Source organism: Phacochoerus africanus, chromosome 1, assembly GCF_016906955.1.
Source record: "Phacochoerus africanus isolate WHEZ1 chromosome 1, ROS_Pafr_v1, whole genome shotgun sequence".
NCBI lineage: Eukaryota > Metazoa > Chordata > Mammalia > Artiodactyla > Suidae > Phacochoerus > Phacochoerus africanus.
In genome coordinates, this window is record NC_062544.1 from 253,923,301 (window position 1) to 253,946,872 (window position 23,572).

Genomic DNA, 23,572 nt, shown 5'->3' on the forward strand with positions numbered 1-23,572 from the left:
AAGCAGTAGGTTTAGCATCTATTACTTTACCAATTACTCTCCTTATATTTAAGAAGTAGATTTGTTTATTCCCATTCTAAATTTGGCAATTCAAAGGTTGACTTGGTTTAAATAGGATGTTTGGCATAGAGCTTTTTTATTGTCCCTCAGTTGTTAGGCATTGAAAATACAAATTAAGTTGGGAAGTGTTTTTTGCTCTACCCAGAATTATGAAAATGTCTAGTTTTTTCCAAAAGAAATCAATCCTGATTCTTAAAGTTTACTCTTTTTCATATTTCTAAATTGAATGAGAGAAGACTATATATTTCTACATAGAAATATTTATTAACATCACTTTCCTCTTAACCCTAATGCAAAATAATGAATTAGAATAAGATTTCTTTTTTCTTAGAAAGTATTTTATGAACTAAAGCATGTATGTGAAAAATAAGTCACTTTTATTTTTCAAAATAATTTGTGATTTATTTATGACAAATTGTATAGGTAGACTGTTAAGGGTCTAATGCCCTTTTCATCAAGTGATATTATCCCCCCGATTATGTGCTATTGATAAAATGGACAATTTCCAGAAAATTTTAAAGTTTGCCTCTTAGGCATTTTTTTTAATTGAAAGTTAAATTTTCTATTTTCAATTTTTTGACACCCTGCTTTCAAAATTGTATAATTAATCTTTGCAACTCAAAGATTTTGACCCTGGGAGAATATAACACTTTGCCTGGATGACCTAATATAGTAGATCATTGTGTGATCAGTTATTTTTTTTTTAGCCATACTATTGATTGACGTAGTGATTACACCATTAAGGTAGTTAAAATAACCAGGTAGATTATCATACATTTTGACTCTCTTAATAAACGAATTGGAGTATACTGTGGCTTTCTGATTCTATGTGAAGATTTGACTGTAAAGATAGCTAGAAAACATGAAATTCATGGCCCTACAGAATTGCACTGTCCATAAGGTGATCCTAGTTACAAAATATTTAGGGCTTAGTGGCTAATAAATGGACTACCATAGAAAATATGTTTAGCATTTATCATTAGTGATGTGTATACTAAATGGTTTCTATATACATGTATTTAAATATTAGTTGCTTATACAAGCATTATATTTAAGTCTACTTAAATTATGTTCATATTTCTTAAATTATGTTCATATTTCTCTTGCTACATGAATCAAAACTATTTATAGAATTGAGATTTATAATTATAGATCTTATAAATCAAGATTTAAAGAGCCAGTACTTAGCACTAAATTATAGAGTCCTCAAATTGTTCGTGTCTGTAATTGCTCATCATAAGGATTAACTCTGATAATCTTAAATCCTTTAGTGTAACTGGTAGTCATTTCCTAACTACTAAGAACATTTATTTATATACTCAGACCCTAATAAAGAAAAAAACTCCAAATTCCACAAATAGCCATGGTTAAGAAAAATCAGTTGCCTGGAGAAATTCTCGCATGTTGCCTATATTGCAAGGACTCTAGAACAACATAAACACATTCTAGCAATTAACACTGCAGTGGAAAAAAAATAATTACACAATAGTCCTGTTAATGATATTGTACAATTATCAACTGATGGTTTTTTGAGCAGGTAGTATTAGGAGGTCTCTAAATGTGGCTGGAATTGGTATCATAAAGCTCCTTACATAAAATGGCCAAGATCATTTAGAGACAGTTCTTGGAGCATTTTTTTTTAACCATTAAATGCCCCAATAGGAAACTCATTGCATATATTAAAAACCATGAAATTCTTATGTCTTCCTGTTTGTTTTACTCTTAAATGTGTTTAGCTAAAATATCAAAGATCACAGAGAGTAAGATTGTTTCTAAATTATCACAGCACAGTTTATTCATATTTCATTAATAAGATCACAATGCAGTTGTGCCTTAAACAGAGTAGATACTGAAACTGCCTAAGATCCACTAAGAGATTGAGGTGACTTGCCCTGATGTGTACTGTGCCCCTCACTACGCAGGGACCTATCATTTTTTGTCATGGGCCTAACTTGTGTGTTTCACTGCTTCTTTCTCAGGAGACCTGGGCTTAGCAGAATCCTTTTATTGCCTATAGGACCAAATAGTATCAATGAAATATTCTTTAAGGTAAAGGGGACTGAAATCCTTTTGTCAAGTTTCTGGCACCATCAAAAACTTTAGGTTGGTCTTCATGTTTACAATGTTCCTAACAGAACAATTCAAAACCATTCTGATTATAACCGGCTGGCCCCTGACTAGTTATACCTAGTACCGTGATTCCCCAAACTAAACACATAGAATAGGAATACATGGCAGATTCCTTTGGAAGAGCAGGATCATCGCTTGATTCATGCCTCTTTTGAGAAAATTTGAGGGGGAACTGATTGAATTTGACAATTGGTTTTTCTTTTATTTCTCTTCATTTGCTTTGGTCTGTGTTGCTTTAGTCTATAGCTTCATTGTAGCAATATGCCATCCTTTGGACTGGATCTGCCTGAACCCTTGGCAATAGTCCTGCTTTGTTCATGGGTACCTCCAGCTTTCTTTTGTAGAACTAGTCTTCTAACATCTTTGCTCTCACAGTCAAGGAGAAAATATTGAAGAGATTACGTTGGCAATTAAATCTTGATGTGGTTGGAGTTCCCATCATGACTCAGCGGTAACAAACCCAACTAGGATCCATAAGACTCGGGTTCAATTCCTGGCCTCCCTCAGTGGGTTAAGGATCTGGCATTGCCATGAGCTGTGGTGTTGGTTACAGACACGGCTCGGATCCCATGTCTGGGGCTATGGCTGTGGTGTAGGCTGGTAGCCGTAGCTCCGATCCGACCCCTAGCCTGGGAACCTCCTTATGCCACAGGTCTGGCCCTAAAAAACAACACATAAATAAATAAATAAATAAATAAATAAATAAATAAATAAATAAATCTTGATGTGGTTTGAAAGCTATATAATATTAGAAACAATGTATAAATTGTAGGGAAACCTGATTACCGCATTGAAATACACAGTTTCCAACACTTAATAACTACAAGGATATAATATTTATCTTTTGAAAGTACTTGGATTGCAAATCAGACCATGAGACATTGAGCAACCCAGTGACCTTTTGCATTTATGAAATTTTTCTCAGATAATGATGATCTTTTCCTAAATCACTCTTACTTTGAATTCAAGGTTAAAAAAACTGTTCTCTAATTATTACATTCATAATATAAATTTCTCAGTGTCATTTTAAAAGTGCTTTAATCTTTAATGTTCACAACTAAACAACTGTATTTATATATCTGATTTTAAAGAGTTGCAAGAAACCTTAAGGGAAAACATTTTGTTCATTTGCAGAATTGAGATGCTTTGGATATTCGATGGTCTCATTCAATGAAAATCAGCTGTTCTCTTTTTTTTTCCCCCTAAATCTCTATTTACTTTGCTTCTTTCATTCCAGTTCTAAACTATAAAAGCATTTTTCTTTTTTTAACCATCAGTCAAATTTTCAATTAAAGATAAAGTGACTGAAAATAGTAAAATATTCACAATAAGTCAGAAGTGGAGAGATACTGTCACAATGATGACAGCAATGTATAATAATTTTACTGTCTGCTTTGTTAATAGTAATTAAATCTGTTATTTGTAAAATGGCACATAGATAAGCATCAAGCAGTTCAAATCACTTCTCAACTTTCTAAAAATTATTTTAAATGTAAGTGTTTTAAAGAATATCCTATAAAATATGCACATCTGATCTCAATTTATTCTTTTATTCATTGTTTTTGTTTTCATTTTTTAAGTTTTATTATAGTTGATTTATAATATTGTGATAATTTCTGCTATACAACAAAATGATTAAGTTATACAGGTATACACATCAGTTCTCTTTCAGATTCTTTTCCCATTAGGTTATTACAGAATATTGGATTGAGTTTCCTGTGCTATATAGCAGTTCTCTGTTGGCCAGTCATTCCATATACCACATTGTGCATATGCCAATCCCAAACCCTCAGTCCATCCCTCCCCCAGTGATCTGTCATGCTTTGGTAACCATAAGTTTGTTTTCAAAGTCTTTGAGTCTGTTTCTGTTTTGCAAAGTTCATTTGTATACATTTTTTAGATTGCACATATAAGCGATATATGATGTTTGTCTTTCCACTGTCTGACTAACTTCATTTAGTATGGCAATCTCTAGGTCCATCTATGTTGCTGTAAATGGCATTATTTTATTCTTTTTATGGATGAGTAATATTCCATTGTATATATGTACCACATCTTCTTTATCCATTCCTCTGCTGATGAACATTTAGTTTTCTTCCATATCTTGTCTATTGCAAATAGTGCTGGTGTGAATATCGGGGTGCATGTATGTTTTTGAATTAGGGTTTTCTCTAGATAGATGCCCAGGAGTGGGATTGCTGGGTCATTCTTTTATTCAGTCATCACTGGCACCTACTGAAAGTTAGAAATATGAAGATATATGGCCTCTGCCCTCATAAGCCTTGATCATAAACTTGAAAAAAAACTACAAATTGTAGTTATGTGTTCAGAAAGAAACAAATACACTGACGTGATAGAAAATGAAATGGAGACAGCATCTGACTTACAGTTGTCAGGGAACATGTCTCCTGGAGCTGGTATTTTTCAAAGGCTGAGAGAGAGGAAAATAGCTGGGTGAAAAGTGCTCAGAAAAGAAGGGCAGGCAGGAGCCAGGATTGAAAGGAAGGGAAGGATGCTGTGTGTTCAAGGAAGGGAAAGGCCTGGTTGCCACGGCTGGTAGGGTGGAGGGTGAGGCTGGTGGGGTGGCAGGTGGGGAATGGAAGGGACAAGTGAAAAATGGATCTGAGGCAGGAGATGTACTTGTTCAAAAAGGTGCTGACTCAGGACTCTGCGTGGGCTGGGGAGTGTAGAATGCATTTTCAGTGCAGAGGCAAGCTTCTTGATTGGTTTAAATTGAAGTGGGGCCTGAAATGCACTTAGGATAACTTTTTCTCTTCTCTTTAAGATTTTGTGCTTAAAGTGATAGAAGACAAAAATCAGAACGATAATGAAAGTGTTTTGATATAAGAAATCTTTTGTGTGTTATTTTTATCCCCCCTGAATAGAATACCACTGTGAACTGGGGGGCAGCCTTCCTTCACCACCTCTTAGTGCCTAAAGAGTGAAGCAAGTATCATTCATGTCCCCACTGTCTGAGGAACATTGAATTTTATAAAGCGTATGGAGCCCTCTAGTGGTAATTGCTTTTACAGGAGTTTTGTCATTGACGCCAGAACCTTTGGAACAATGGAACTGTTTCCTCAGAGCCAGTAGAAGTGTAAAGATAACTGCAGTTTAGGCGAAAGTGAGGCCTGTGACACCTCAGCCCCTTTGACAGGATGACATCATGCCCAGTGTTTCTTTCAACGGCACTGACGCGATTGTGTTGACTTAGGTGTACATTCCAAACCGAGTGGCCCTCATCCTTCAGAACGTGGACCCGCCCAACTGAAGAGTCTGATTTCAGCTCCACAAGAGGAAGATGCGTGCTTTGTTTTCCCACACTTATTGTCACAGAGCTTATAATGTGCAAGCTTTTCAAAATATATTTGTCTAGGCAAAATGTCAGATGTCTGAAATTCAATATTGGCTTATGAAAATGAATGTCAGAGTTTTCTTTAAGGAGTAGAGGGGGTCATAGTTTTGAAATTTTACAGATCCTAGACTATATCTTCCAGCCATCTGGACAGCTAGGTGTCTCAAATGAAGTGATATATATATATATATATATATAATTATGTGTTTAAATAGTTTTGTCTTACTGGCCAATTATGTGATCCTTTTAAGTTCAAATTTGAATCATGTGTCATGTTTGATTATTTCTGTTGAATGTATAAGTATTTTTTTTAATGGCAGATATTCGATGACTTTATTCTAATGTCTCTTGGTCTAAATAACAGAATGCCAAGACTGTTATTCTCCTTTATCAAATTGTGTTTAGAAATACTGTAATAAGTATATAGTCATAATATAAAACTAAGAATTGTGTCAAAGTTAATATAAAGTCATTGCCTATGAACTCAGCCATGCCTTATTTTGCATACGTTTTATCTTGTGTTCTCTTGTTCACTTACTATCTTGGTAGACGCTGATATTTCCTTTTCTGAGGTTAATTGTAACATTTCACAAGATGTCTTTTACTTTCAGTCAATAAAAATAAAGCAAAATTGCAAAATTGCCTTTGCTGATGTTAATTTTGCTGTGATATTATGGGATTTATTTAGAGTGAATATTAAAATGCTTATCTCCACTCTGAGATCTTTCCCACATATGGGCACATTTGCGCAACACTTTCTTTTTTCCTTTAGGTACTATTTTGTAATTGGAAATTATACTGACCAACCCAGATATCTAAGCTACTCTCTGGCTCTAAATGTGAGCACTTTTAGAAGCTGAATTAACTCAGTGAGAAACTCAATCATGAAATTGCCCCTTGGTTTAATAGTAGACCACAGGCCTATAATCATTGATATATAATTCATTCATCACTGAGAAATTATGATGCACAGATGAGACCTAACATATCTGTCACTCTTTTTAAAGATCTGATATTTTCCTTTACATTAGTACCAACTGCTTCTTCCATTTTATTTTATTTTATTTTATTTTATTTTTTGGTTTTAATCTGATTATCATGATAATAAGTTGTATGTGGAAGCCTTTCTGTTAAAAATTGGTTCAGTAATGGAAGAGATTAGCAAAAGAGGCTTCGTCTTATAGCTAAACCTGTATAATAACCATCTTCCTTATAACTCAAGCAGAGTCTTGAATCTAGGTCTGAACTGTGCCATTTGCTTTCACTTCAAAGTAGAGTAATACTTTGATTTCCTGAAAGGAATGCCAGCTGATTATACACACTAGAAAATACTACAGAAAACCTTCTGCAATGCTTTTCCCTTACAGACGTGTTATTAGTATTTTAGCATTGCCATGATCTGTGTACTGTGCCTGTTACTGATAATAACACAATGTCTAAACCATGGTGTTTTGTGTTCTAGCTTATAATTTGTTATGCTTTCATTTCTTATGTAATAAAGAGATATGCTAGTTTTCTCTCATGGCTCTTTTAAAAAATGGCAAGAAATTACTTCACATCTAGAACTCGTTTTTTCCCCCCCTTCGACCTCTGTGGAAAGTCAAAAAGACCAGAGTAGTTATATGCTATATTGTCATCATGTTAATTGACCTTACTAATGTGTTCTTTAGTCTTCACAGTGTAAGGTTTGAATTTAACAGTGTAATGTAAGTTAATTGCTTTTGTCAAGTGTTTTCCCCCAAGAACAATACATGGAGGTTCCCAGGGGTAAAATATAAAAATACATGCAAACAAATAAAATATTGAGTCTAAAGTAGAATATAGTTGGGTTTTTTCTTTCTTAGCAGACATATAGGACATTTTGATATTATAGTTTATTTCATTTTACATCTTCATTTTTGCACCAATAATATTCTCATCATCATGTAATCTAATGAGAAGATTTTTTTCTATTTATTGTTTAAATATTTATTTATTTTTTGTCTTTTTAGGGCTGCACCCATGGCATGTGGAGGTTCCCAGGCCAGAGGTTGAATCAGAGCTCTAGCCTCTGGCCTACACCACAGCCACAGCCATGCAGGATCCGAGCCACGTCTGCAACCTACACAGCTCACAGCAATGACGGATCCTTAACCCACTGAGCGAGGTGAGGGATCGAACCTGTGTCATGGATCCTAGTGAGATTGGTTTCCACTGAGCCATAACAGGAACTCCTGTTTGAACATTTTTAATAATCTCAACAGAGAGATGCAGAATTTTACTGTCTGCCTCATAATAATTTTTTTCTCCAATATGTTTATTAGCAACATCAAAAATTAGAGTGATTGATCTCTGTTGGCTTTTTTAAGTATTTTTACTGTTTTGATTTTCTCATGTTCTAGGAAGCATAGAAAACTACAGACTTCTTTCATTTTTTAATATTAGTGAGTGTTAGTAATTGCTTTATTATCCCAAATAGAATTTACTCCCTCCTGCTAATGATGCTTGGTGTTTTAGTTTAATATTAGTTTATTCAGACAATATCATTGTTTTTAATAGTAAAAACTGGAACTGTCAACATTTTTCCTGGAATGCTTCCCACTTTATACCACTTGAACTCTGAAGGTCAACTCCTTTCATATTTTCTTTTCTGTACCTTTGGTGTTTCTCACTTTGCCCTGTCCTTAGTTGATGTCTTCGTCTCTAACATAAAATGAGGGATTTAGCCACTGTGTTCCTCAAGATCAAAAAATAACCAGCGACAATAAATTGACTTTTCTTGTAGCAACTGTAAAAGAATGCACATATTTTTTCCTCTGACTCCAGACTCCCCTTAGCAATATCAGTTCAACATTTGTCACCCATCAGGGTTATAGCCATTGCCATGCGGGACCATACAGGAGGTTGTCTGGATAAGGAGCCTGTTCTTCCAATAATACAGGAGAGAGCGTAGATAGATCTGGGGGAAGCATGAAAGGTAATGTATTTTCCTCTCGTGTTCTGCTTGCAGCTTCAGGGCAAATATATTTTCACTGTTTCTGGTCCTGCAGCCATTGAATCTGGTGATGAAAGCATCGTAAAATAAGTTTCCTATTGCTCTTCATGTTTAGAATGGACCAGAGCAGACATACCTGAGAGAAACCAAACAGTGAAGCAGCTTTCTGGCTGGCCTTGCACCTCTCAGACTATTTCTTTTTGCCTGTTTTGAATCATGTCCTGAACTAGGGTTCCCCAGAGCAGTAGGGTTTCACTCCTCTACACATTCCTGTAGGGAGACAAACACTGAGCTCTAAACTGGGCTACGTAGAACATTCTGATGAAAAAAAAAAACAGAAATATAAGGCACAGCAATGTCATGTCCTCTATGCAGTGGAGTTCATTTATCATTCACAACGCGTGAGAATTGAAATGTAGATAAATTTTCCCACTGAAGCCAGCCTTCAGGGGGAAAAAAAAATCAAATGAACTCCCTACTAATTTTTCTGCTCTATTATCTTATTAATGGTGATTTGTAGAGAATGGCTGAGAAACATTCATACTTTAGGGCAGAGTTTCTTAATTGATAGTTTGAGGAATTAAGATATAGTAGTTCTGTGCTTTTGTCTCCATAATTCAAAACATTACATCTGGATTTTAACACTTGCCAAAAAACTGTGAGGAGAATGTGATGTTTATTTACATGAAAAAAAGGGATTTTTTTATATTTGCTCATGCAAAAGGGCATGTTGTTCCGAAGTTTACTTGGTTTTTCTTGCTGTTTCTGCTGGAACAGAAAGAGGTATTTGACCCTCATATGTGCAACATAGCCTGTTTCACCTAGAAGCCTGCCCTATGCTTTAAAAGAAGGGTGTGATACAGAGTTCCTGTCGTGGCTCAGTGGTTAATGAATCCGACTAGGAACCATGAGGTTACGGGTTCAATCCTTGGCCTTGCTCAGTGGGTTAAGGATCCGGCATTGCCATGAGAGGAGTGGTGTAGGTCATAGAGGCGGCTGGGATCCTACGTCGCTGTAGCTGTGGCGTAGGCCAGCGGCTACAGCTCCGATTAGACCCCTAGCCTAGGAAACTCCATATGCCACGGGTGCGGCCCTAGAAAAGGCAAAAAGACAAAAAAATTAAAAAATAAAATAAATAGAAGAAGGGTGTAATATAATGGTTGGGAGATTTCAGTTCCAATTATAGCTCTTTATTCCCAGTGCCTCATTTTAGAAAGCATTCAGCGACTTTTCCAGGCTCTTAAGACAAAGTAAAAGGGAAAAAAAAAAAAAAAAAGCATCATCATGGTTTTATAAATGGATGGATAGCTGTGTGGATGGTGAGTCAGCATTTGGGGACATCTTCCAGGTTTGCCAGAAACAGACTGTCACCATCACGTGCCACTTGTCTGTCCTTCAAGTTGTCTGCACTGTTACCCACACTCTCCCAGGCAGCGAGGTATGGGCTGCTTCACAGAGAAGAGGATTTTGCGTTTTTTCCACCACTGCAGATGATCACATCAATCCTCCTCCACCACCGCTTTTTATTTGCTTATTTTTGCCTTTTCTGTGAAGGCATAGGAAGTCCCAGTGAATTTCTTCCCATGCAGTTATTGCACTGCCCCTAAGTGTCTTAGCTACTCTCCAATGCTGCTCTTATGTAACAAGGGCCTATGAATGACAGTTAGCAGCCTCATGATGGTAACCAATAGGGTGAGCTGTATACAAAGTGAAATAGCCACAGATGCCCTCCAGGGAGACTCAGCCACCAGGTGTCCAGGGCCTCTATTTCTTTCTCTCTTTTACTTCTGCTCACAGCCCAGTACACACTGCTGGCAGGAGGAATACGAAAGAGAGGAAACTTAAGAATTCCAAAAGTGAGTTCATAGGTTAGAACAGTGTGTCCCATCATTTTTTTGGATTGAAAGTCTGTACTGTCATCAGAAACACATCCTCATTAAATAAACATTTGCACAATTAAATATTAATTTCTTGAAGAAAAGAGGAGGTTATCAGCCATCAATCTGCAATTTCCAGTTATCTGGTACTTATAATAAGACAATGCAAAGCAGAAAACTAATAGCGATCACGCCAAATCACTTTGCCACACAAGGGTATGAATTCAATAAGGTAAGTGTTCAAATTGTCTGTGCATTCTTGTCTAAGTTAATACAGGAAGTAGCTGTAATTATATGAATAAACATTGCTGACATATATGTCTTTATATCATATACATGGGTGTGTAAATACACACAGACATACATGTATCAATTTGGAAATAAACTGAAAACTCACCAAGTTCACTGATTCCAGTATTTATCTTGAGCTAAGGAACCGCTTGATCTCTGTGTGTGATACTTGTACTCAGTTTTTAGATACTTTTCTGGTCCTATTCTAAACAAGTGATTTGGTTTGTATTTAAAGAAGGTTGCAAATCTTGCAATGAAATGCAGGATATAATATTTGAATCCCTTTAGAGAATTTCTCAGCTCAAACCTTTTGTCTATGGGTCCTTTATTTTTACTCTAGAAAGAAAGGAGTTGGGGGGGGTGAAAGATCTTCACTGCCTCATTTATATCCACTAGAGGTTTTGTTTTGTTTTGTCTTTTTGCCATTTCTTGAGCCGCTCCTGCGGCATATGGAGGTTTCTAGGCTAGGGGTCGAATCGGAGCTGCAGCCGCTGGCCTATGCCAGAGCCGAAGCAACGCAGGATCCGAGCTGCGTCTGCGACCTACACCACAGCTCATGGTAATGCCGGGTCCTTAAGCCATTGAGCAAGGCCAGGGATTGAACCCACAACCTCATGGTTCCTAGGATTCGTTAACCACTGCGCCACGACAGGAACTCCAAACTAGAGATTCTTTTTAACGGAGTTTGTAGTGTCATTTTGCACTCACTCCAGTAATGGAAATAATGAAAAACATTGCATGTAATTTCATTTCACAGATGCCTCTAGCCATGTTGTCAGCTATTGATTAAAACCAATCGTATGATGTAGAAGAAAGTATACCTCTCCCCTCCCCCCACATACAGAGTGGCTCTCTATCCCCTCTACTCTTTCTTATGATAAGTGGGCATCACTCAGTTATTTAAAAACAGCAGTAGAGTGCCCAATTCTACTAATTCTAAGCAGATACCTGGTTTTTAAAAGACATACTGCATTGGCTGCCATGTGTTGAATGCTTTCTTGTTACTGTGCCCTGTGCTGCCACTTTCTACACATTATCACTAAGTCTCTTAAACTTTGAAAAATGATGGCTATTATCCTTGTTTAGGTCTAGGCTCATGCTCATCCAGTTCACTTTGTGATCTTCCATGATGGATCATTGACCATCTCTGGATTGAGGGTAAAAATTTCGCTCTCTCATTTGTTTCCTATTGTTTGTCTTTGGTTGGATTTGAATGTCTTTGGTGGGAAAGGCGGATGGCATTTGAAGCCAAACTAGGGTGTGCAATGCCCCATGCTTTTGCCAGATAGTGTTCAAGTTCCAGGAATTATTCATGTCCTATGTGGCATAGAAATTAAAAAAAAAAAAAAAAACCATGAATCCAGCTCCCAGATCCTGGTTTCTAGTGTTATTCTCCAAAAGAAGGAACCAGGACTCCTTGGAAAAAATGGATGATTCTATAACTTTGGCAGGAAATATACAAGATAAGCCTGGAGTTTCTTATCAGACCAGAAAGAAAGGAAGTGCCCCCAAATCAAAAAAATGGAGCATGTCAAAGGAAAATGGAAACCAACTGAAAGGCACTCAGTGGCCACACCTGAAACAATCTGAGCAACAAAATAAATAATGTGTTATTGCATAAAGTATAAAATATCCTTGAGTTCATACTGATATAAGTGAGTCAATAAACAGATGGGAGACAAGAGACAAATCTTCTGACAAGGGAATGCTGAAGATTTTTGTGGATACTCACCCTTAAGAGGTAGAGCTTAACTATACCTACCCCAAACTCCTGTTTTGAGTATGAGTTACACTTATTGACCACCTTCTAAAGAGCAGAGTGAGTTAAAAGAGGACAATGACTTTGCAGTGGAAAAATCTGGAAAAGTACTTCAGCCAGGTGATCATGTTTAGCATCAGTAATTCATGTTGATAGCATGACTCTTTTTTTTTTTTTTTTTTTTTTACTTTTTAGGGCTGTGCCCATGGCACATGGAGTTTCCCAGGCTAGGGGTCAAACTGCAGCTACAACTGCCAGCCATAGCCACAGCAATGCAGGATCCGAGCTGCATCTGCAACCTACACCACAGCTCGTGGCAATGCCAGATCCTTAACCCACTGTGTGAGGTCAGGAATCAAACCCTCATACTCACAGATACTGGTTGGATTCGTTTCTGCTGTGCCACCATGGGAACTCCAAGATGGTTTGTACTCTTGACATGATGTAATGAGAGTGATGAGCATGGCAAAAATACTATCCCCCAAGCACCTAGTCTAACTATAAGACAAATAGCATACACATACTCACACAAGAGGTTGTATATACATATATATTGTGTACATACATACAATATGGAGATTATATTTCAAGAGATCAAACATATAAGAAGATTTTGTATGTGTATATGAGATTTTATAAATGTGTGTATATTTCTTTATGTAATATATGTAAGGCAAATATTAAGAAATTGGCTCACATGGTTATGGAGACTGGCAAGTCCAAAATCTGTAGGTCAGGCTGGCAAACTTGAAACTCAAACAAGACCTTATACCGCAGTCTTAAGGCAGAGTTTCTTCTCTGGAAAACCTCAGTTTTTGCTCCTAAGGCCTTCAACTGACTGGGGAAGGCCCACCCACACTGTCAAGTGTAATCGGTAAAGTCAACGCATCATAAGGCTCTTCCTTTACTCACAATGGAGTTACATCTCTGGAAAACCATCTTAAGTTACAAAAAATTAGAAGTTGAAATGCATTTAACACACCCAACCAACTGAACAGTACACCTTAGCCTAGCCTACCTTAAGCACTCTCCGAACACTTACTATTAGCCTATGGTTTGGCAAAATCACCTAACACCAAGCCTACTGTATAATTGAGTGTTGAATATCTTATGTATTTATTGAATGATGTGCCAAAAGAAGACAGAATGGTTGTAAGCATGGCAGTTGTTTGTTCTCATGATCACATGGCTGACTGGGCACTGCAGCTTGCTGCCAGCATCCCGAGAGTGTATCTTACCACTTATCACTAGCTCAGGAAAGGATGAAAATTCAATGTGCAGTTTCTATTGAATGTGTATCGCTTTAATACTGCTGTAAAGCAAAAAACCTAAAGTCAAACCATCCTAATTTGTGGACCACCTGTGGATGTGCCACTGTATCTACAAAATTCCTTCACTCTACCACCTAGGTTAGCATGTGGTTAAATAACTGGGTACTATAATCTAGCCAAGTTGGTGATAGAGATACCTACCCAGACAAGGAAATGCCAGACAACATAAGTCTAAGAAACTGTCAAAGCCCAGAGTTGGCTCAAGAGGCCTGATGCCTGAATAGAATGTGGTGTCCAAGATGGGATTCTGGAACAGGAAAGAAGCATAAGGGAAAAACTAGTGAAATTCAAATAAAATGCAGAGTTTAGTTAATAGTTTTTTAAAAATCGTGTGAAAGAAGATACCTGCACAGACAATTCTCCTTTACGAAGGAAACATAGTGTTATAATAAATTACATCCAGAATTCCAGGGAGACAACTGGACCTGAAAATTGAAAAAAGGTTGAGCTTTGGAAGCTGACTGATCACAATTTTCTAAACAGGCAGAAACAATGATGACCAATTATCATTTCACCATCTGCTTTCCTGACCAACAGACAAAACAAAGCTCTAAAATCATTATTATGTGAAAGCAAATGTCTAAAACTTATGTCTTATTGATCTGAATTGAATTACTTTTTCTAATTTACTACACTTACCATCTGGGTAGTGACCTCCAAGTGAGAAATAAAACATTCAGAAACTAAGACTCAGGATTTTGATAAAAATTGTTCTATCTTTAACTCACTAGTAATCCTATAGGCAAAATAATCCAATCAAGTATTTGGCCATGTGTTTTTCAACCATTTGTCTCTGCACAACATTTCAGGTTAAGAAATAGGATATTTGTCAATGTTCCCCCAAAAGGAGGAGCTTGACCACAATCCTCAGGTGAGGCAAAGCTAGGCTAGAACTACAAGTAGACCCTAAAATCTTAATGACTAGACAAAACAAGAGTATTTTCCTTTCACATCACATTTCAGTGCGGAATAGGTGACCTTTCGCCGTCATGCAGTTATGCTGTCTGCAGTATGTGACCTCCAAAGTCAGAATGAAAGCAGAGAAAACTGCAGAATTTCCAGAATAAGTCCAGGCTTTGAAATGGCTTACACCCCTCCTGTTTCAGAAGGCAGTCACGTTGTCCTAACCTAATAGCAGGGGAAGCTGCATCTTTCTTTGTGCAAGAAGGGGAAACAGCAATAAAATCATGGCGTAGCATCTACTGTAACTGTCAACCAACTTTGGGAAATCTTACATGCTTCATTCCCCCTTACAGAGTCATAATGCAAAATAAATATTAAAGACCCTGAGAATTCCTATAAGAAGGAAACTGGCCTAACATTGTTTAACTCAGAGTTTCCAGAACTTGTTTACATTGTTTAACTCAATCCTCGATAAACCTCTTGAGGGAAAAACCCACCATGTTTGCTTAAACACAGTTTGGATACACTAACCTGGAGATACATTGCTCCTTCTTCTATGCTTCCATGACCAAGAACTCTTCTTTCAAATTTTTTTTCTCTCTCTCTGTCTCTCTTTCTGTTCCTCTCTCTCTGTGTGTGTGCGCATGTATTCAGTTCACTTTCATTCAAGGTCAGCTTATCTAAGAGTCAATATTTCCATTAAAAATCATAATTTAACTGTTAATGGACAATCAGATTTCCTTCGGTTCAAATTCTCTTGATGTGTATTTAACTGTGTCACAAAATACTGATCTCGAAATTCTCTGGAATGAGCTTCCCCAGGTTATGAGAAATCTTAGAACCAGATTAAAGAACAAAGAGTATAATTTCATGTATACATTTCATTTGATTAACGAATCTTGGGTTGGTCTGTTTTGTTGTTGTTGTTACCCTAATCTTCCTTTGCTCTGATTATTCTTACTTTTATATTTAAATTTTATCTTTATATCCCTTATTGGAGTATATATTTCTAGTGCGTATAAATCATTTTTGGAGTAAGGCAGTAGATATATAAATGTACATTATAGACTAAGATTAGATAGATAGATGAATAAAATCTTTAAATGTGGTTTTGGCTGTCATGATGGCATAGTCTGTAGCTATGTGTTTCCGTATTTTGTGACTAGTTGCTGAGGAACCACTTAAAGGTAATGAGAAGTATAGGAGCTTCCCTTGATATTTCATTAGTCTAAAACTGGGATTTTCTAGATTCATGATTTCTTTCCATTATTGTGACAGCAGGATGTTAAATCTCAGTACAGTGTGTGAAATATTTTAAAGTATATATGAAAAAAAAAATGATGAACTTTTTGTGTACAACAAAACAATGTTATTACATCTTTTATCATATTTTACATATATGTCATTAAAGACAAGAAATAGGAAGGTAATACGAAAAGTTAAACTAAATATTGGACAAAACTCTAAACTTGGGTAAAAAAAACTCAGCTATGAGTTTCCTGTCCAATGTCCCTTCTAAAATAGGTGTATATTTACATATATATATATACACCTATTTTAGGCAGTTACAGAAATGAAGCTAGTACTATTCACTTTGGTTTCTTTCATTTCATGGAGCATTCCTAAATACACATCATACTTGCCCCCCCTCACCACTGTCCTAGCCAGCTATTTCTAGTATTTCTTGTATTCCTAGTACAAGTATGATGTGGAGCCCTTCTTGACATTCTGGCTGGCTGCCAAATGTCAGTTTAAAAAAAGAAAAAGTTCTTATTCATTCATTATTATTCATTCATGTATTGAGATACCATGCCGGGTTCTAGGAATGTAAAGATAAATAAGTAATAGAATTTCACAATTTAGTATGCTGACTGTAGGCTCCAAGGAGTAAATAGATTTGTTGTTGTGGCAGCAGGTATGAGTTTCCTATCCAATGTCCATTCTTCTGTCTCCTGCAATAATAGAACCATTATTCAGGTGCCAAAAGACATCATTTTTCCATCTATGTGACTAAATTGCAAGCAAACAAAAAAGAAGTTAGGTAGAACTTCCAGGAAGACTCCTTAGAAGGGAAAAAGTAGAAAACTAGGACATTTGCTAACAATAGCCTTTACCTTCTCCCTCAGCTGGTTGGTCTGTGGTTAAAATGACTGGAGGTCTGCCTGCATCTTATATCATGAGAAATTTTACATGCTCAGTGGTGGATATGAAAGATAGAAGATGGCTAGATTCCTGATGGTTATAGATCAAGAATTAGTAGTTCAGACTCAGGCTCTATGAAGGAAGCAATAAATAATAGTGGAATGAATAGTTTATAAATCACCTCCAATCTCTAAACCAAGAAGATTGGATTAGATTTTACTGCTTATAGTCATTAAGGAAATCCCTAATGACTATTAACAAAGTAAGAGAAAAATAGAAATATTTAGAGCTGAATGGGTCTTAAAATTCACTCTTCTAACAATTTCCAGAAATTGTGCTATGTGGGGGATCCTCATGAGGACGACTAGGTGGGTAGGAGGCGAGGGCAAAAATGTGGGGCTGCTGATGGGGTGAGTCTACACAACACCACTCTCCATCATTCAGGGCAACTCTACTTTTACCTGTTTATAATTCCAAATGGCACTTCTATGAACAAAACATTCCAAGGCTAAACCTGCCAATTTACACCTATCACTTCACTGTATTTATTGAAAAGTTTTCACTCGGAGGGATCGTTTGCCCGTGATCTCACTGCAAGTTAGGACTTGACTGCAAGTCTATAGAACATTAGCCAACTTCCCCGTTATGCTATTGTGCACTTAAGAGCTGTAACTCAGGAAGGTCCTCTAGAGTGTACTTTGTAGGTAGTAAATGTCAGTAGCTGGGAGACCAGTTGCAAAACTGGGTGCACTTGCTCCTCCAGAGATGGGAATGGCCTGAAGCTAGAGTAGTTTCAGTAGAATCACACAGGTAAAGAGATGAATCGACCACACCCAAATGTATTCTAAGTCTCTTTTCATCAACAGTGTAACCAAATCCCTGCTTTTAATTCCATTTAATTTAATTTAATTAATTTAAATACTCATAGTAGCGTCTCTCTTTTTTTCTAGTTACATCCTTTTTTCAGGGTATCTTAGGGACTACTATCTTATTTTCCACTAATGATAAATTTACTCTGTCTTCACATCTCACTAGGTGAGATAAACCAATACAAAGACTCATCTTTAGATGGGTCTTACCTAGGAAATTCTTCTGGTGCTAAATACTGAATCCATCAGGGGCAGTCAAGAAAACACATCACCACATATATTAGAAATACAAAGTGATTTATTATTAGAGGCATGGAAGAGCTGATAAAGCAAAGGTTAGGGAGCTTACTTCTGGTTTTCAGACAATCCAGAAGTATGAGACTTTAAGACTGCTCATAAACTTAGCTCTTTGCAACACCAAAGCTGGTTCTCAGACAGATACCTGTTAAAAGCCACTTGATTTTCAGACCTTCCTACAGCACCAAAGTGAGTAATTCTCAGAATGCCTGGAAGCTCCTGACAAAACTCCCCTTCTCCTTCTGCTGATGTTCTTCCCCTGAAAGAATGAGGAAGTTCCTGAGCAAGAACACCCAGAATACAGCGCAGAACACATGGAAGATGCTTAAACTGAATCAATAGTACACATAGTCCTTGCCTTGCACAGTGATGAGGGATCATAAAAATGTGCAAGCTGGAACTACGCAAAAGAACCTCAGTAATCAAGAAAAATTACACCAAACACTATTTATTGGAAAGTTTTCAATTATATTTGAAAGATAGCTATAATACAAATATAATTTATAATCTACAGTAAATTATAAGGAAATTTACTGTAGATTATAAGTGTAAAGGAACTTTTAAACAGTAGCAAAACTAATATTTATTTAGTTCACAGTAATTTAAAACATTTGAAACACCAGCAATTAACATGTTTGATTTCTTAATATAAAATATGTCGAGTAGTTTGATGAGCGCTTGCCTTTTTGTCATACAACTTCCTACATGGAGGGAACATCTTTTTCCATGCCATGATAAGTTGTACTCCTTTCTAAGTTTAGATCAACTTCTAACATTTTATAGTTTAAACTTTTAGTCTCATGAAGTATCTCTGAGAATTCCTCTAATGTAGTTTTTGCTAGCATCACTTATTTTGAGAAATATTTATCCTTTCTGTCACAACTTCTTTCCTCATTTATGTTAATAAGCCCATCCTCAGTGAACATGTGAATATCTAGCTGCATACCTAGAGTCTCTTGAATGGTGGAGGTGTCAACATTCCCACAGTCAGTGTTTTGTTTTGTTTTGTTTCCATGGCATCATTTGCATATTATTCAAATTTCCCTTCTAACATTATCACTTACATTTCTTTGCTCTACTTTCATCTTTGTTGGCCAGTTTCCTTTTCCAGTTATCCATTTTTGTAAAAATGGCACATGGTCCATAATGGGAGACAAGGAGTCAACACAACTACACATAAGTTGTACATGAACTGGATAACATACAGTGACCATACATTAATATACTTTCAGGAGTTCCCACTGTGGCACAGTGGGTTATGGATTTGGTGTCGTTTCTCCAGCAGCTCAGGTCACTGCTGAGGTGTGGGCCCAGCATAGTGGATTAAGGTTCTGGCATTGCCTCAGCTGTGACATAGGTCGGAGCTGTGGCTCAGATTCAATCCCTTGCCTGGGCACTTTCATATGCTTCAGATGTGGAAAAAAAAACAAACAAAGAAACAAACAAACAAACCCATACTTTCAAAGTTATTTTATTGGCCAATGATCATGAATCACAGCTGTTACTTTAGAATGATTTGTAGACTGAAGAACCATCAGAAAGCTCATACTTTTTGCAAGGCGTTGTTAATACACAATGATAACTGAAATTTAAAATTGTACTGTTTGGAATATAAAATTCTTGTATATTGGAATCTTGTAATGGAAGGATTATCTAGTTTGGTGACCAGCTGGAATCCTGTAATGGTGTGAGGAGTAAGAGTTGAGAAGAAAATGAAAATCGATGATAACTAAAAATTTAAAGAGGAAAAATGGCAACATGAATAAGTGACATGGAAACAAGCAATAGAGAAGTTGAGAAAAAAATGAGGCCATTGATTTTGAACCTCTTAAGTTTTAGGTCCTAGGGCTAATCCATGTAGAAATGTCTAGCAGGCTATTAAAATTTCAGTCTATATCTCAGGAGATTTAGGAACTAGAAATATAAATTTAAATGCCATCCATAAAAAGGTAGTTAGCAAAGTTAAGAGATAGAATATAGAGCTCAGACCTTTCCAAGAACTACCATGTATTTGATGTGTGGAAGCTAATAAACCAAGAGAATGTTAGATGGTAGCATTTTCAGAGACATCCAGAAAATGCAAAGTTACATGACAAAAGGATTAAGGATGCAGGATTTTAGAACAAAATAACAGCAACAATGACAAAAGGTAGGCAATGGTAAGAAATATTGCTGAGGACTAAGACAAGTCCTAAGTGAAAAGCCAGGATTTGATCTCCCATTTAGATTGCCAGTGGTGATTCTTTTTTTTCCCCCTGTCTTTTTTAGGGCCGCACTAGTGCCATATGGAGGTTCCCAGGCAAGGGGTCTAATCAGAGCTGTAGCCACCGGCCTACACCACAGCCACAGCAACGCCAGACCTGAGCCACATCTGCGACCTACACCACAGCTCATGGCAATGCTGGATCCTCAACCCACTGAGCGAGGCCAGGGATTGAACTTGCAACCTCATGGTTCCTAGTCAGATTCATTTCCTCTGCACCACAATGGGAACTCTGCCACTGGTGATTCTTTAAGAGAAAACCATCAGCAGAATGTTGAGAGTTGGGAGGAGAAGGAGACTGGGAAGATGTGAGGAGTGGGTGGTGGACAGCTGTGGGTTTGTTAGAGAAAGAAGGAATGCTTGATAATTAACCTGGAGACGAAAAGCATAATCTTTTTTTTTTTTTTTTTGTGAAACCCAAGGTAAGTCATTGGTTAGATCTCTTAGACTCTAATTTGCTTAATAAATAATATCCTATAACCTGCCTTCACTGACTAAGCTTGCTCTAATTGTTCATGCAAAGGCAGACCCTCCAAGCTTCACAGAGCTTAAACAATGCATCACAAGACTCCTTTAACTGTCCCCTATAGATAGCACTTCCAATGAATGCGTCACTATAGTAACAGTTGTTTATGTAGTTTTTCAGGAACCTGGAGCTAGTCTTGTTCAGTTCAAAGGGATGGAGACCACTGACCAGTTCTTATTAAACTGAAAGTTGGAAGTGAGAGAAGGAATAATAGTATTTCTAGAACAAAAGTGATATAGTAGGAAGTTTAGCTAGAAACTGATTTTCTTTTTCTTTTTTATTTATTATTATTATTATTTTTTTTGGGGGGGGCCATCTCACAGCATATGGACTTCCTAGGCCAGGGATCAGATCTGATCAATCTCGACCTAAGCCACAGCTGTGGCAACATCAGATCCTTAACCCACTGTGCTGGGCCAGTGATCAAACCTGCCTGCATCCCAGTTTTCCCAAGATGCTGCCAATCCCATTGTACTACAGTGGGAACTCCTAGAAAGTGATCTTTGAGTGTTAGAAAAAGCATTGTTAAAAAGGATGTCTGAGTGAGGTGAGTAAAATCAGGGTGAAAAAAATTGAGAATGTATAAAGACTGGCAGACAGAATGATTGAAAATTTCAAGTTTGTTAAGGAGTGGCAAGCATTTTTTTTTTAAAGAATTTTTCTTTACAGGTGTTCAGTGAATGTTCACCAATGTCAAATACTTTATCTTCAAGTTCAAATACATAATTATATTCAAACAACTCTAGGGTGCCTCTTCAAGCCCTGCATGTGTTTATTGCTTTTTCAGAGAATTATGTCAAACTGTTGGATCTTTGGCTTTTTTCTTGGGAAGCTTTTTTCTATGGGATTCATTTCTGACATTATTCAGTGTAACTCATTTTTGTTTCTTTTATGTCAAACAGATTTTCCCACAGTTTAAAAACAAAGACTTATTGTGTGAAAGGGAGATTTTGCCATTTTGTTTTTTAAAGAAATGAAACCTAATACATAGTTTTGTATCTTTTGGTGAATGAACTGGAAGAAGCAAGTTAGAAGTATCTTTTCTTCTACATAATTATTTATATGGAGATACGGTTTTTGATAAACCGTGAAATGGGGGTGAGTGTTACATACTCATGTTGTGAGTTTGGTGTGGGTGTACATGTTGCCAAAACTCAGGCCTCTGTCTACTGGTGCTGAATAGAAACACAGAGATGGAGTTTTTGGTGACGGAGAAAAAAAATAGCTTTTTTTTCTTTGTCAGGCAAAGGAGGCCACAGCAGGCTCATGCTTTAAAGACTGTGCCCTCTTTAGGAGAAGAACTGCAGGAAGTTTTATAGTCAAAAAGGAGAAAAATGGTAAGAATCAGAGTTGGGGTAAACATTCATTCTTCTTTCTTCTGGGGAATCAGAATTCTTGAAGCTGGCATCTGGAGATCTCCGTGTGATCCTGGTGGTCTTCTGGGTTATCACCTAGAATAACAATACTTGAGAAAAGGGCAAGTTGATCAGAAATTAGAACAAACCAGGAAAGTTCCTGAAAAACATCAAGTGCTAATAATCATTAACCCATAGACAGTTGTGCTCAGGGTGCCTAATATTTAGTTTCCAGGCGGTTTCTAGGGTCCAGTCAAACAAGGGAGAAGCACGAGGAAGGGCTCCAGGCTGTTCAATTTTAGAAAGTATTCATTTCTAAAACAAGCAAAAGGAATATACCTTTTCTCTCAGGTATGTAGGATGCCCACATCCTTATGTGTATCCCTTGACATGGAATCAGGATCCTGCCCCAAGTCTATGCTAATGTTGCTTGACTGTTCTCCCTTGTCTTTGCGTCTTCTCCCTTTCCTGATCAGCAACTGTCTGAACTTGCCCCTTGGAACTCAGGGAGGGCTGTGGAGGCTAAATGAGGCCCATTTCCTAAAAAACAAGAAATGGGATACAAAGAAAGGCCATTGTTCCCGGGAGCTCCATGGGGGCCCTGCTCGGTTTCATATGTGCATTGGTTCTAGCAAATAATTCACTACCCTTGCTTTGGAACCAACTGGAAAAGGAAAATGTTTGTTCAAAAGGGGAAATCCTGCTAGGATTAAGTTTTGAGCTAATGTGCATAAAGAGAAATTAATTCTTTTACATATAGAATCATGTCCTAAACTGGAGAGTGACCGAAGAGCTTTATTGACCATATATCAGAATGAAATATTAAAGTCAAGAACTGGAACCTTGATATATTCGAGAAAGGTATACATATAGTCACAATCAACCTGAAGGCTCTGTATAATTGTTGAATTTTTAAAAAATTAATGTATGGTTTATTTACAGTGTTGTGCCAACTTCTGCTGTACAGTAGCATTAATTTTTTGGATTGAACAACTCTGCTCACGAATAGGATTTCTGGCCAACGAAATGAAGAAATTTGTCCATAGCACTCTGAGGGGGCAGAGGAAGAAGAAAAGACATGCATACTGATAGAGACAGCAAGGGATCTTGGCATAAACAAGCTATAGCTCACAAATGAATCTATACGTGACTATGTCCTGCAGTTCACGCCTAGTCAAAAGTGTTTCAAAAAGGCTTCTGATATTGCAGCTGCTAGTTATGTGCTGAATGAAGCCACAAGGAAAGGAACCTCATTCTTAAGATGGCTTTGAAATCCAAAACCATATTTTTAAATTGGAAGTTGAGGAGCTGGTGAAGGGGTCTCAAGAGGACAATAATTTATCAGCACTGAGAGAATTGAGAGTATTTAAATTTCTGTGTGCACCCCCAGCTTGATTTCCACCTCCACATGATTTCCAGACTTCTCTTTGCTCCTGCTAC

General features: G+C 37.1%; 1 protein-coding gene across 2 annotated transcripts in view; it reads left to right on the forward strand.

Moving 5' to 3' along the window:
• Nucleotides 1–6,187, forward strand: part of GBE1 (1,4-alpha-glucan branching enzyme 1) — a 275,071-nt gene extending 268,884 nt beyond the window's left edge. Inside the window, exon 16 of one of the 2 annotated variants that reach the window (XM_047794412.1) lies at nt 5,076–5,398. In XM_047794412.1, coding sequence (XP_047650368.1) covers nt 5,076–5,135 — 60 coding nt within the window. In that variant the 3' untranslated portion in view covers nt 5,136–5,398. The other variant, XM_047794422.1, reaches the window with a different exon arrangement.
• Nucleotides 6,188–23,572: the final 17,385 nt, after the last annotated feature.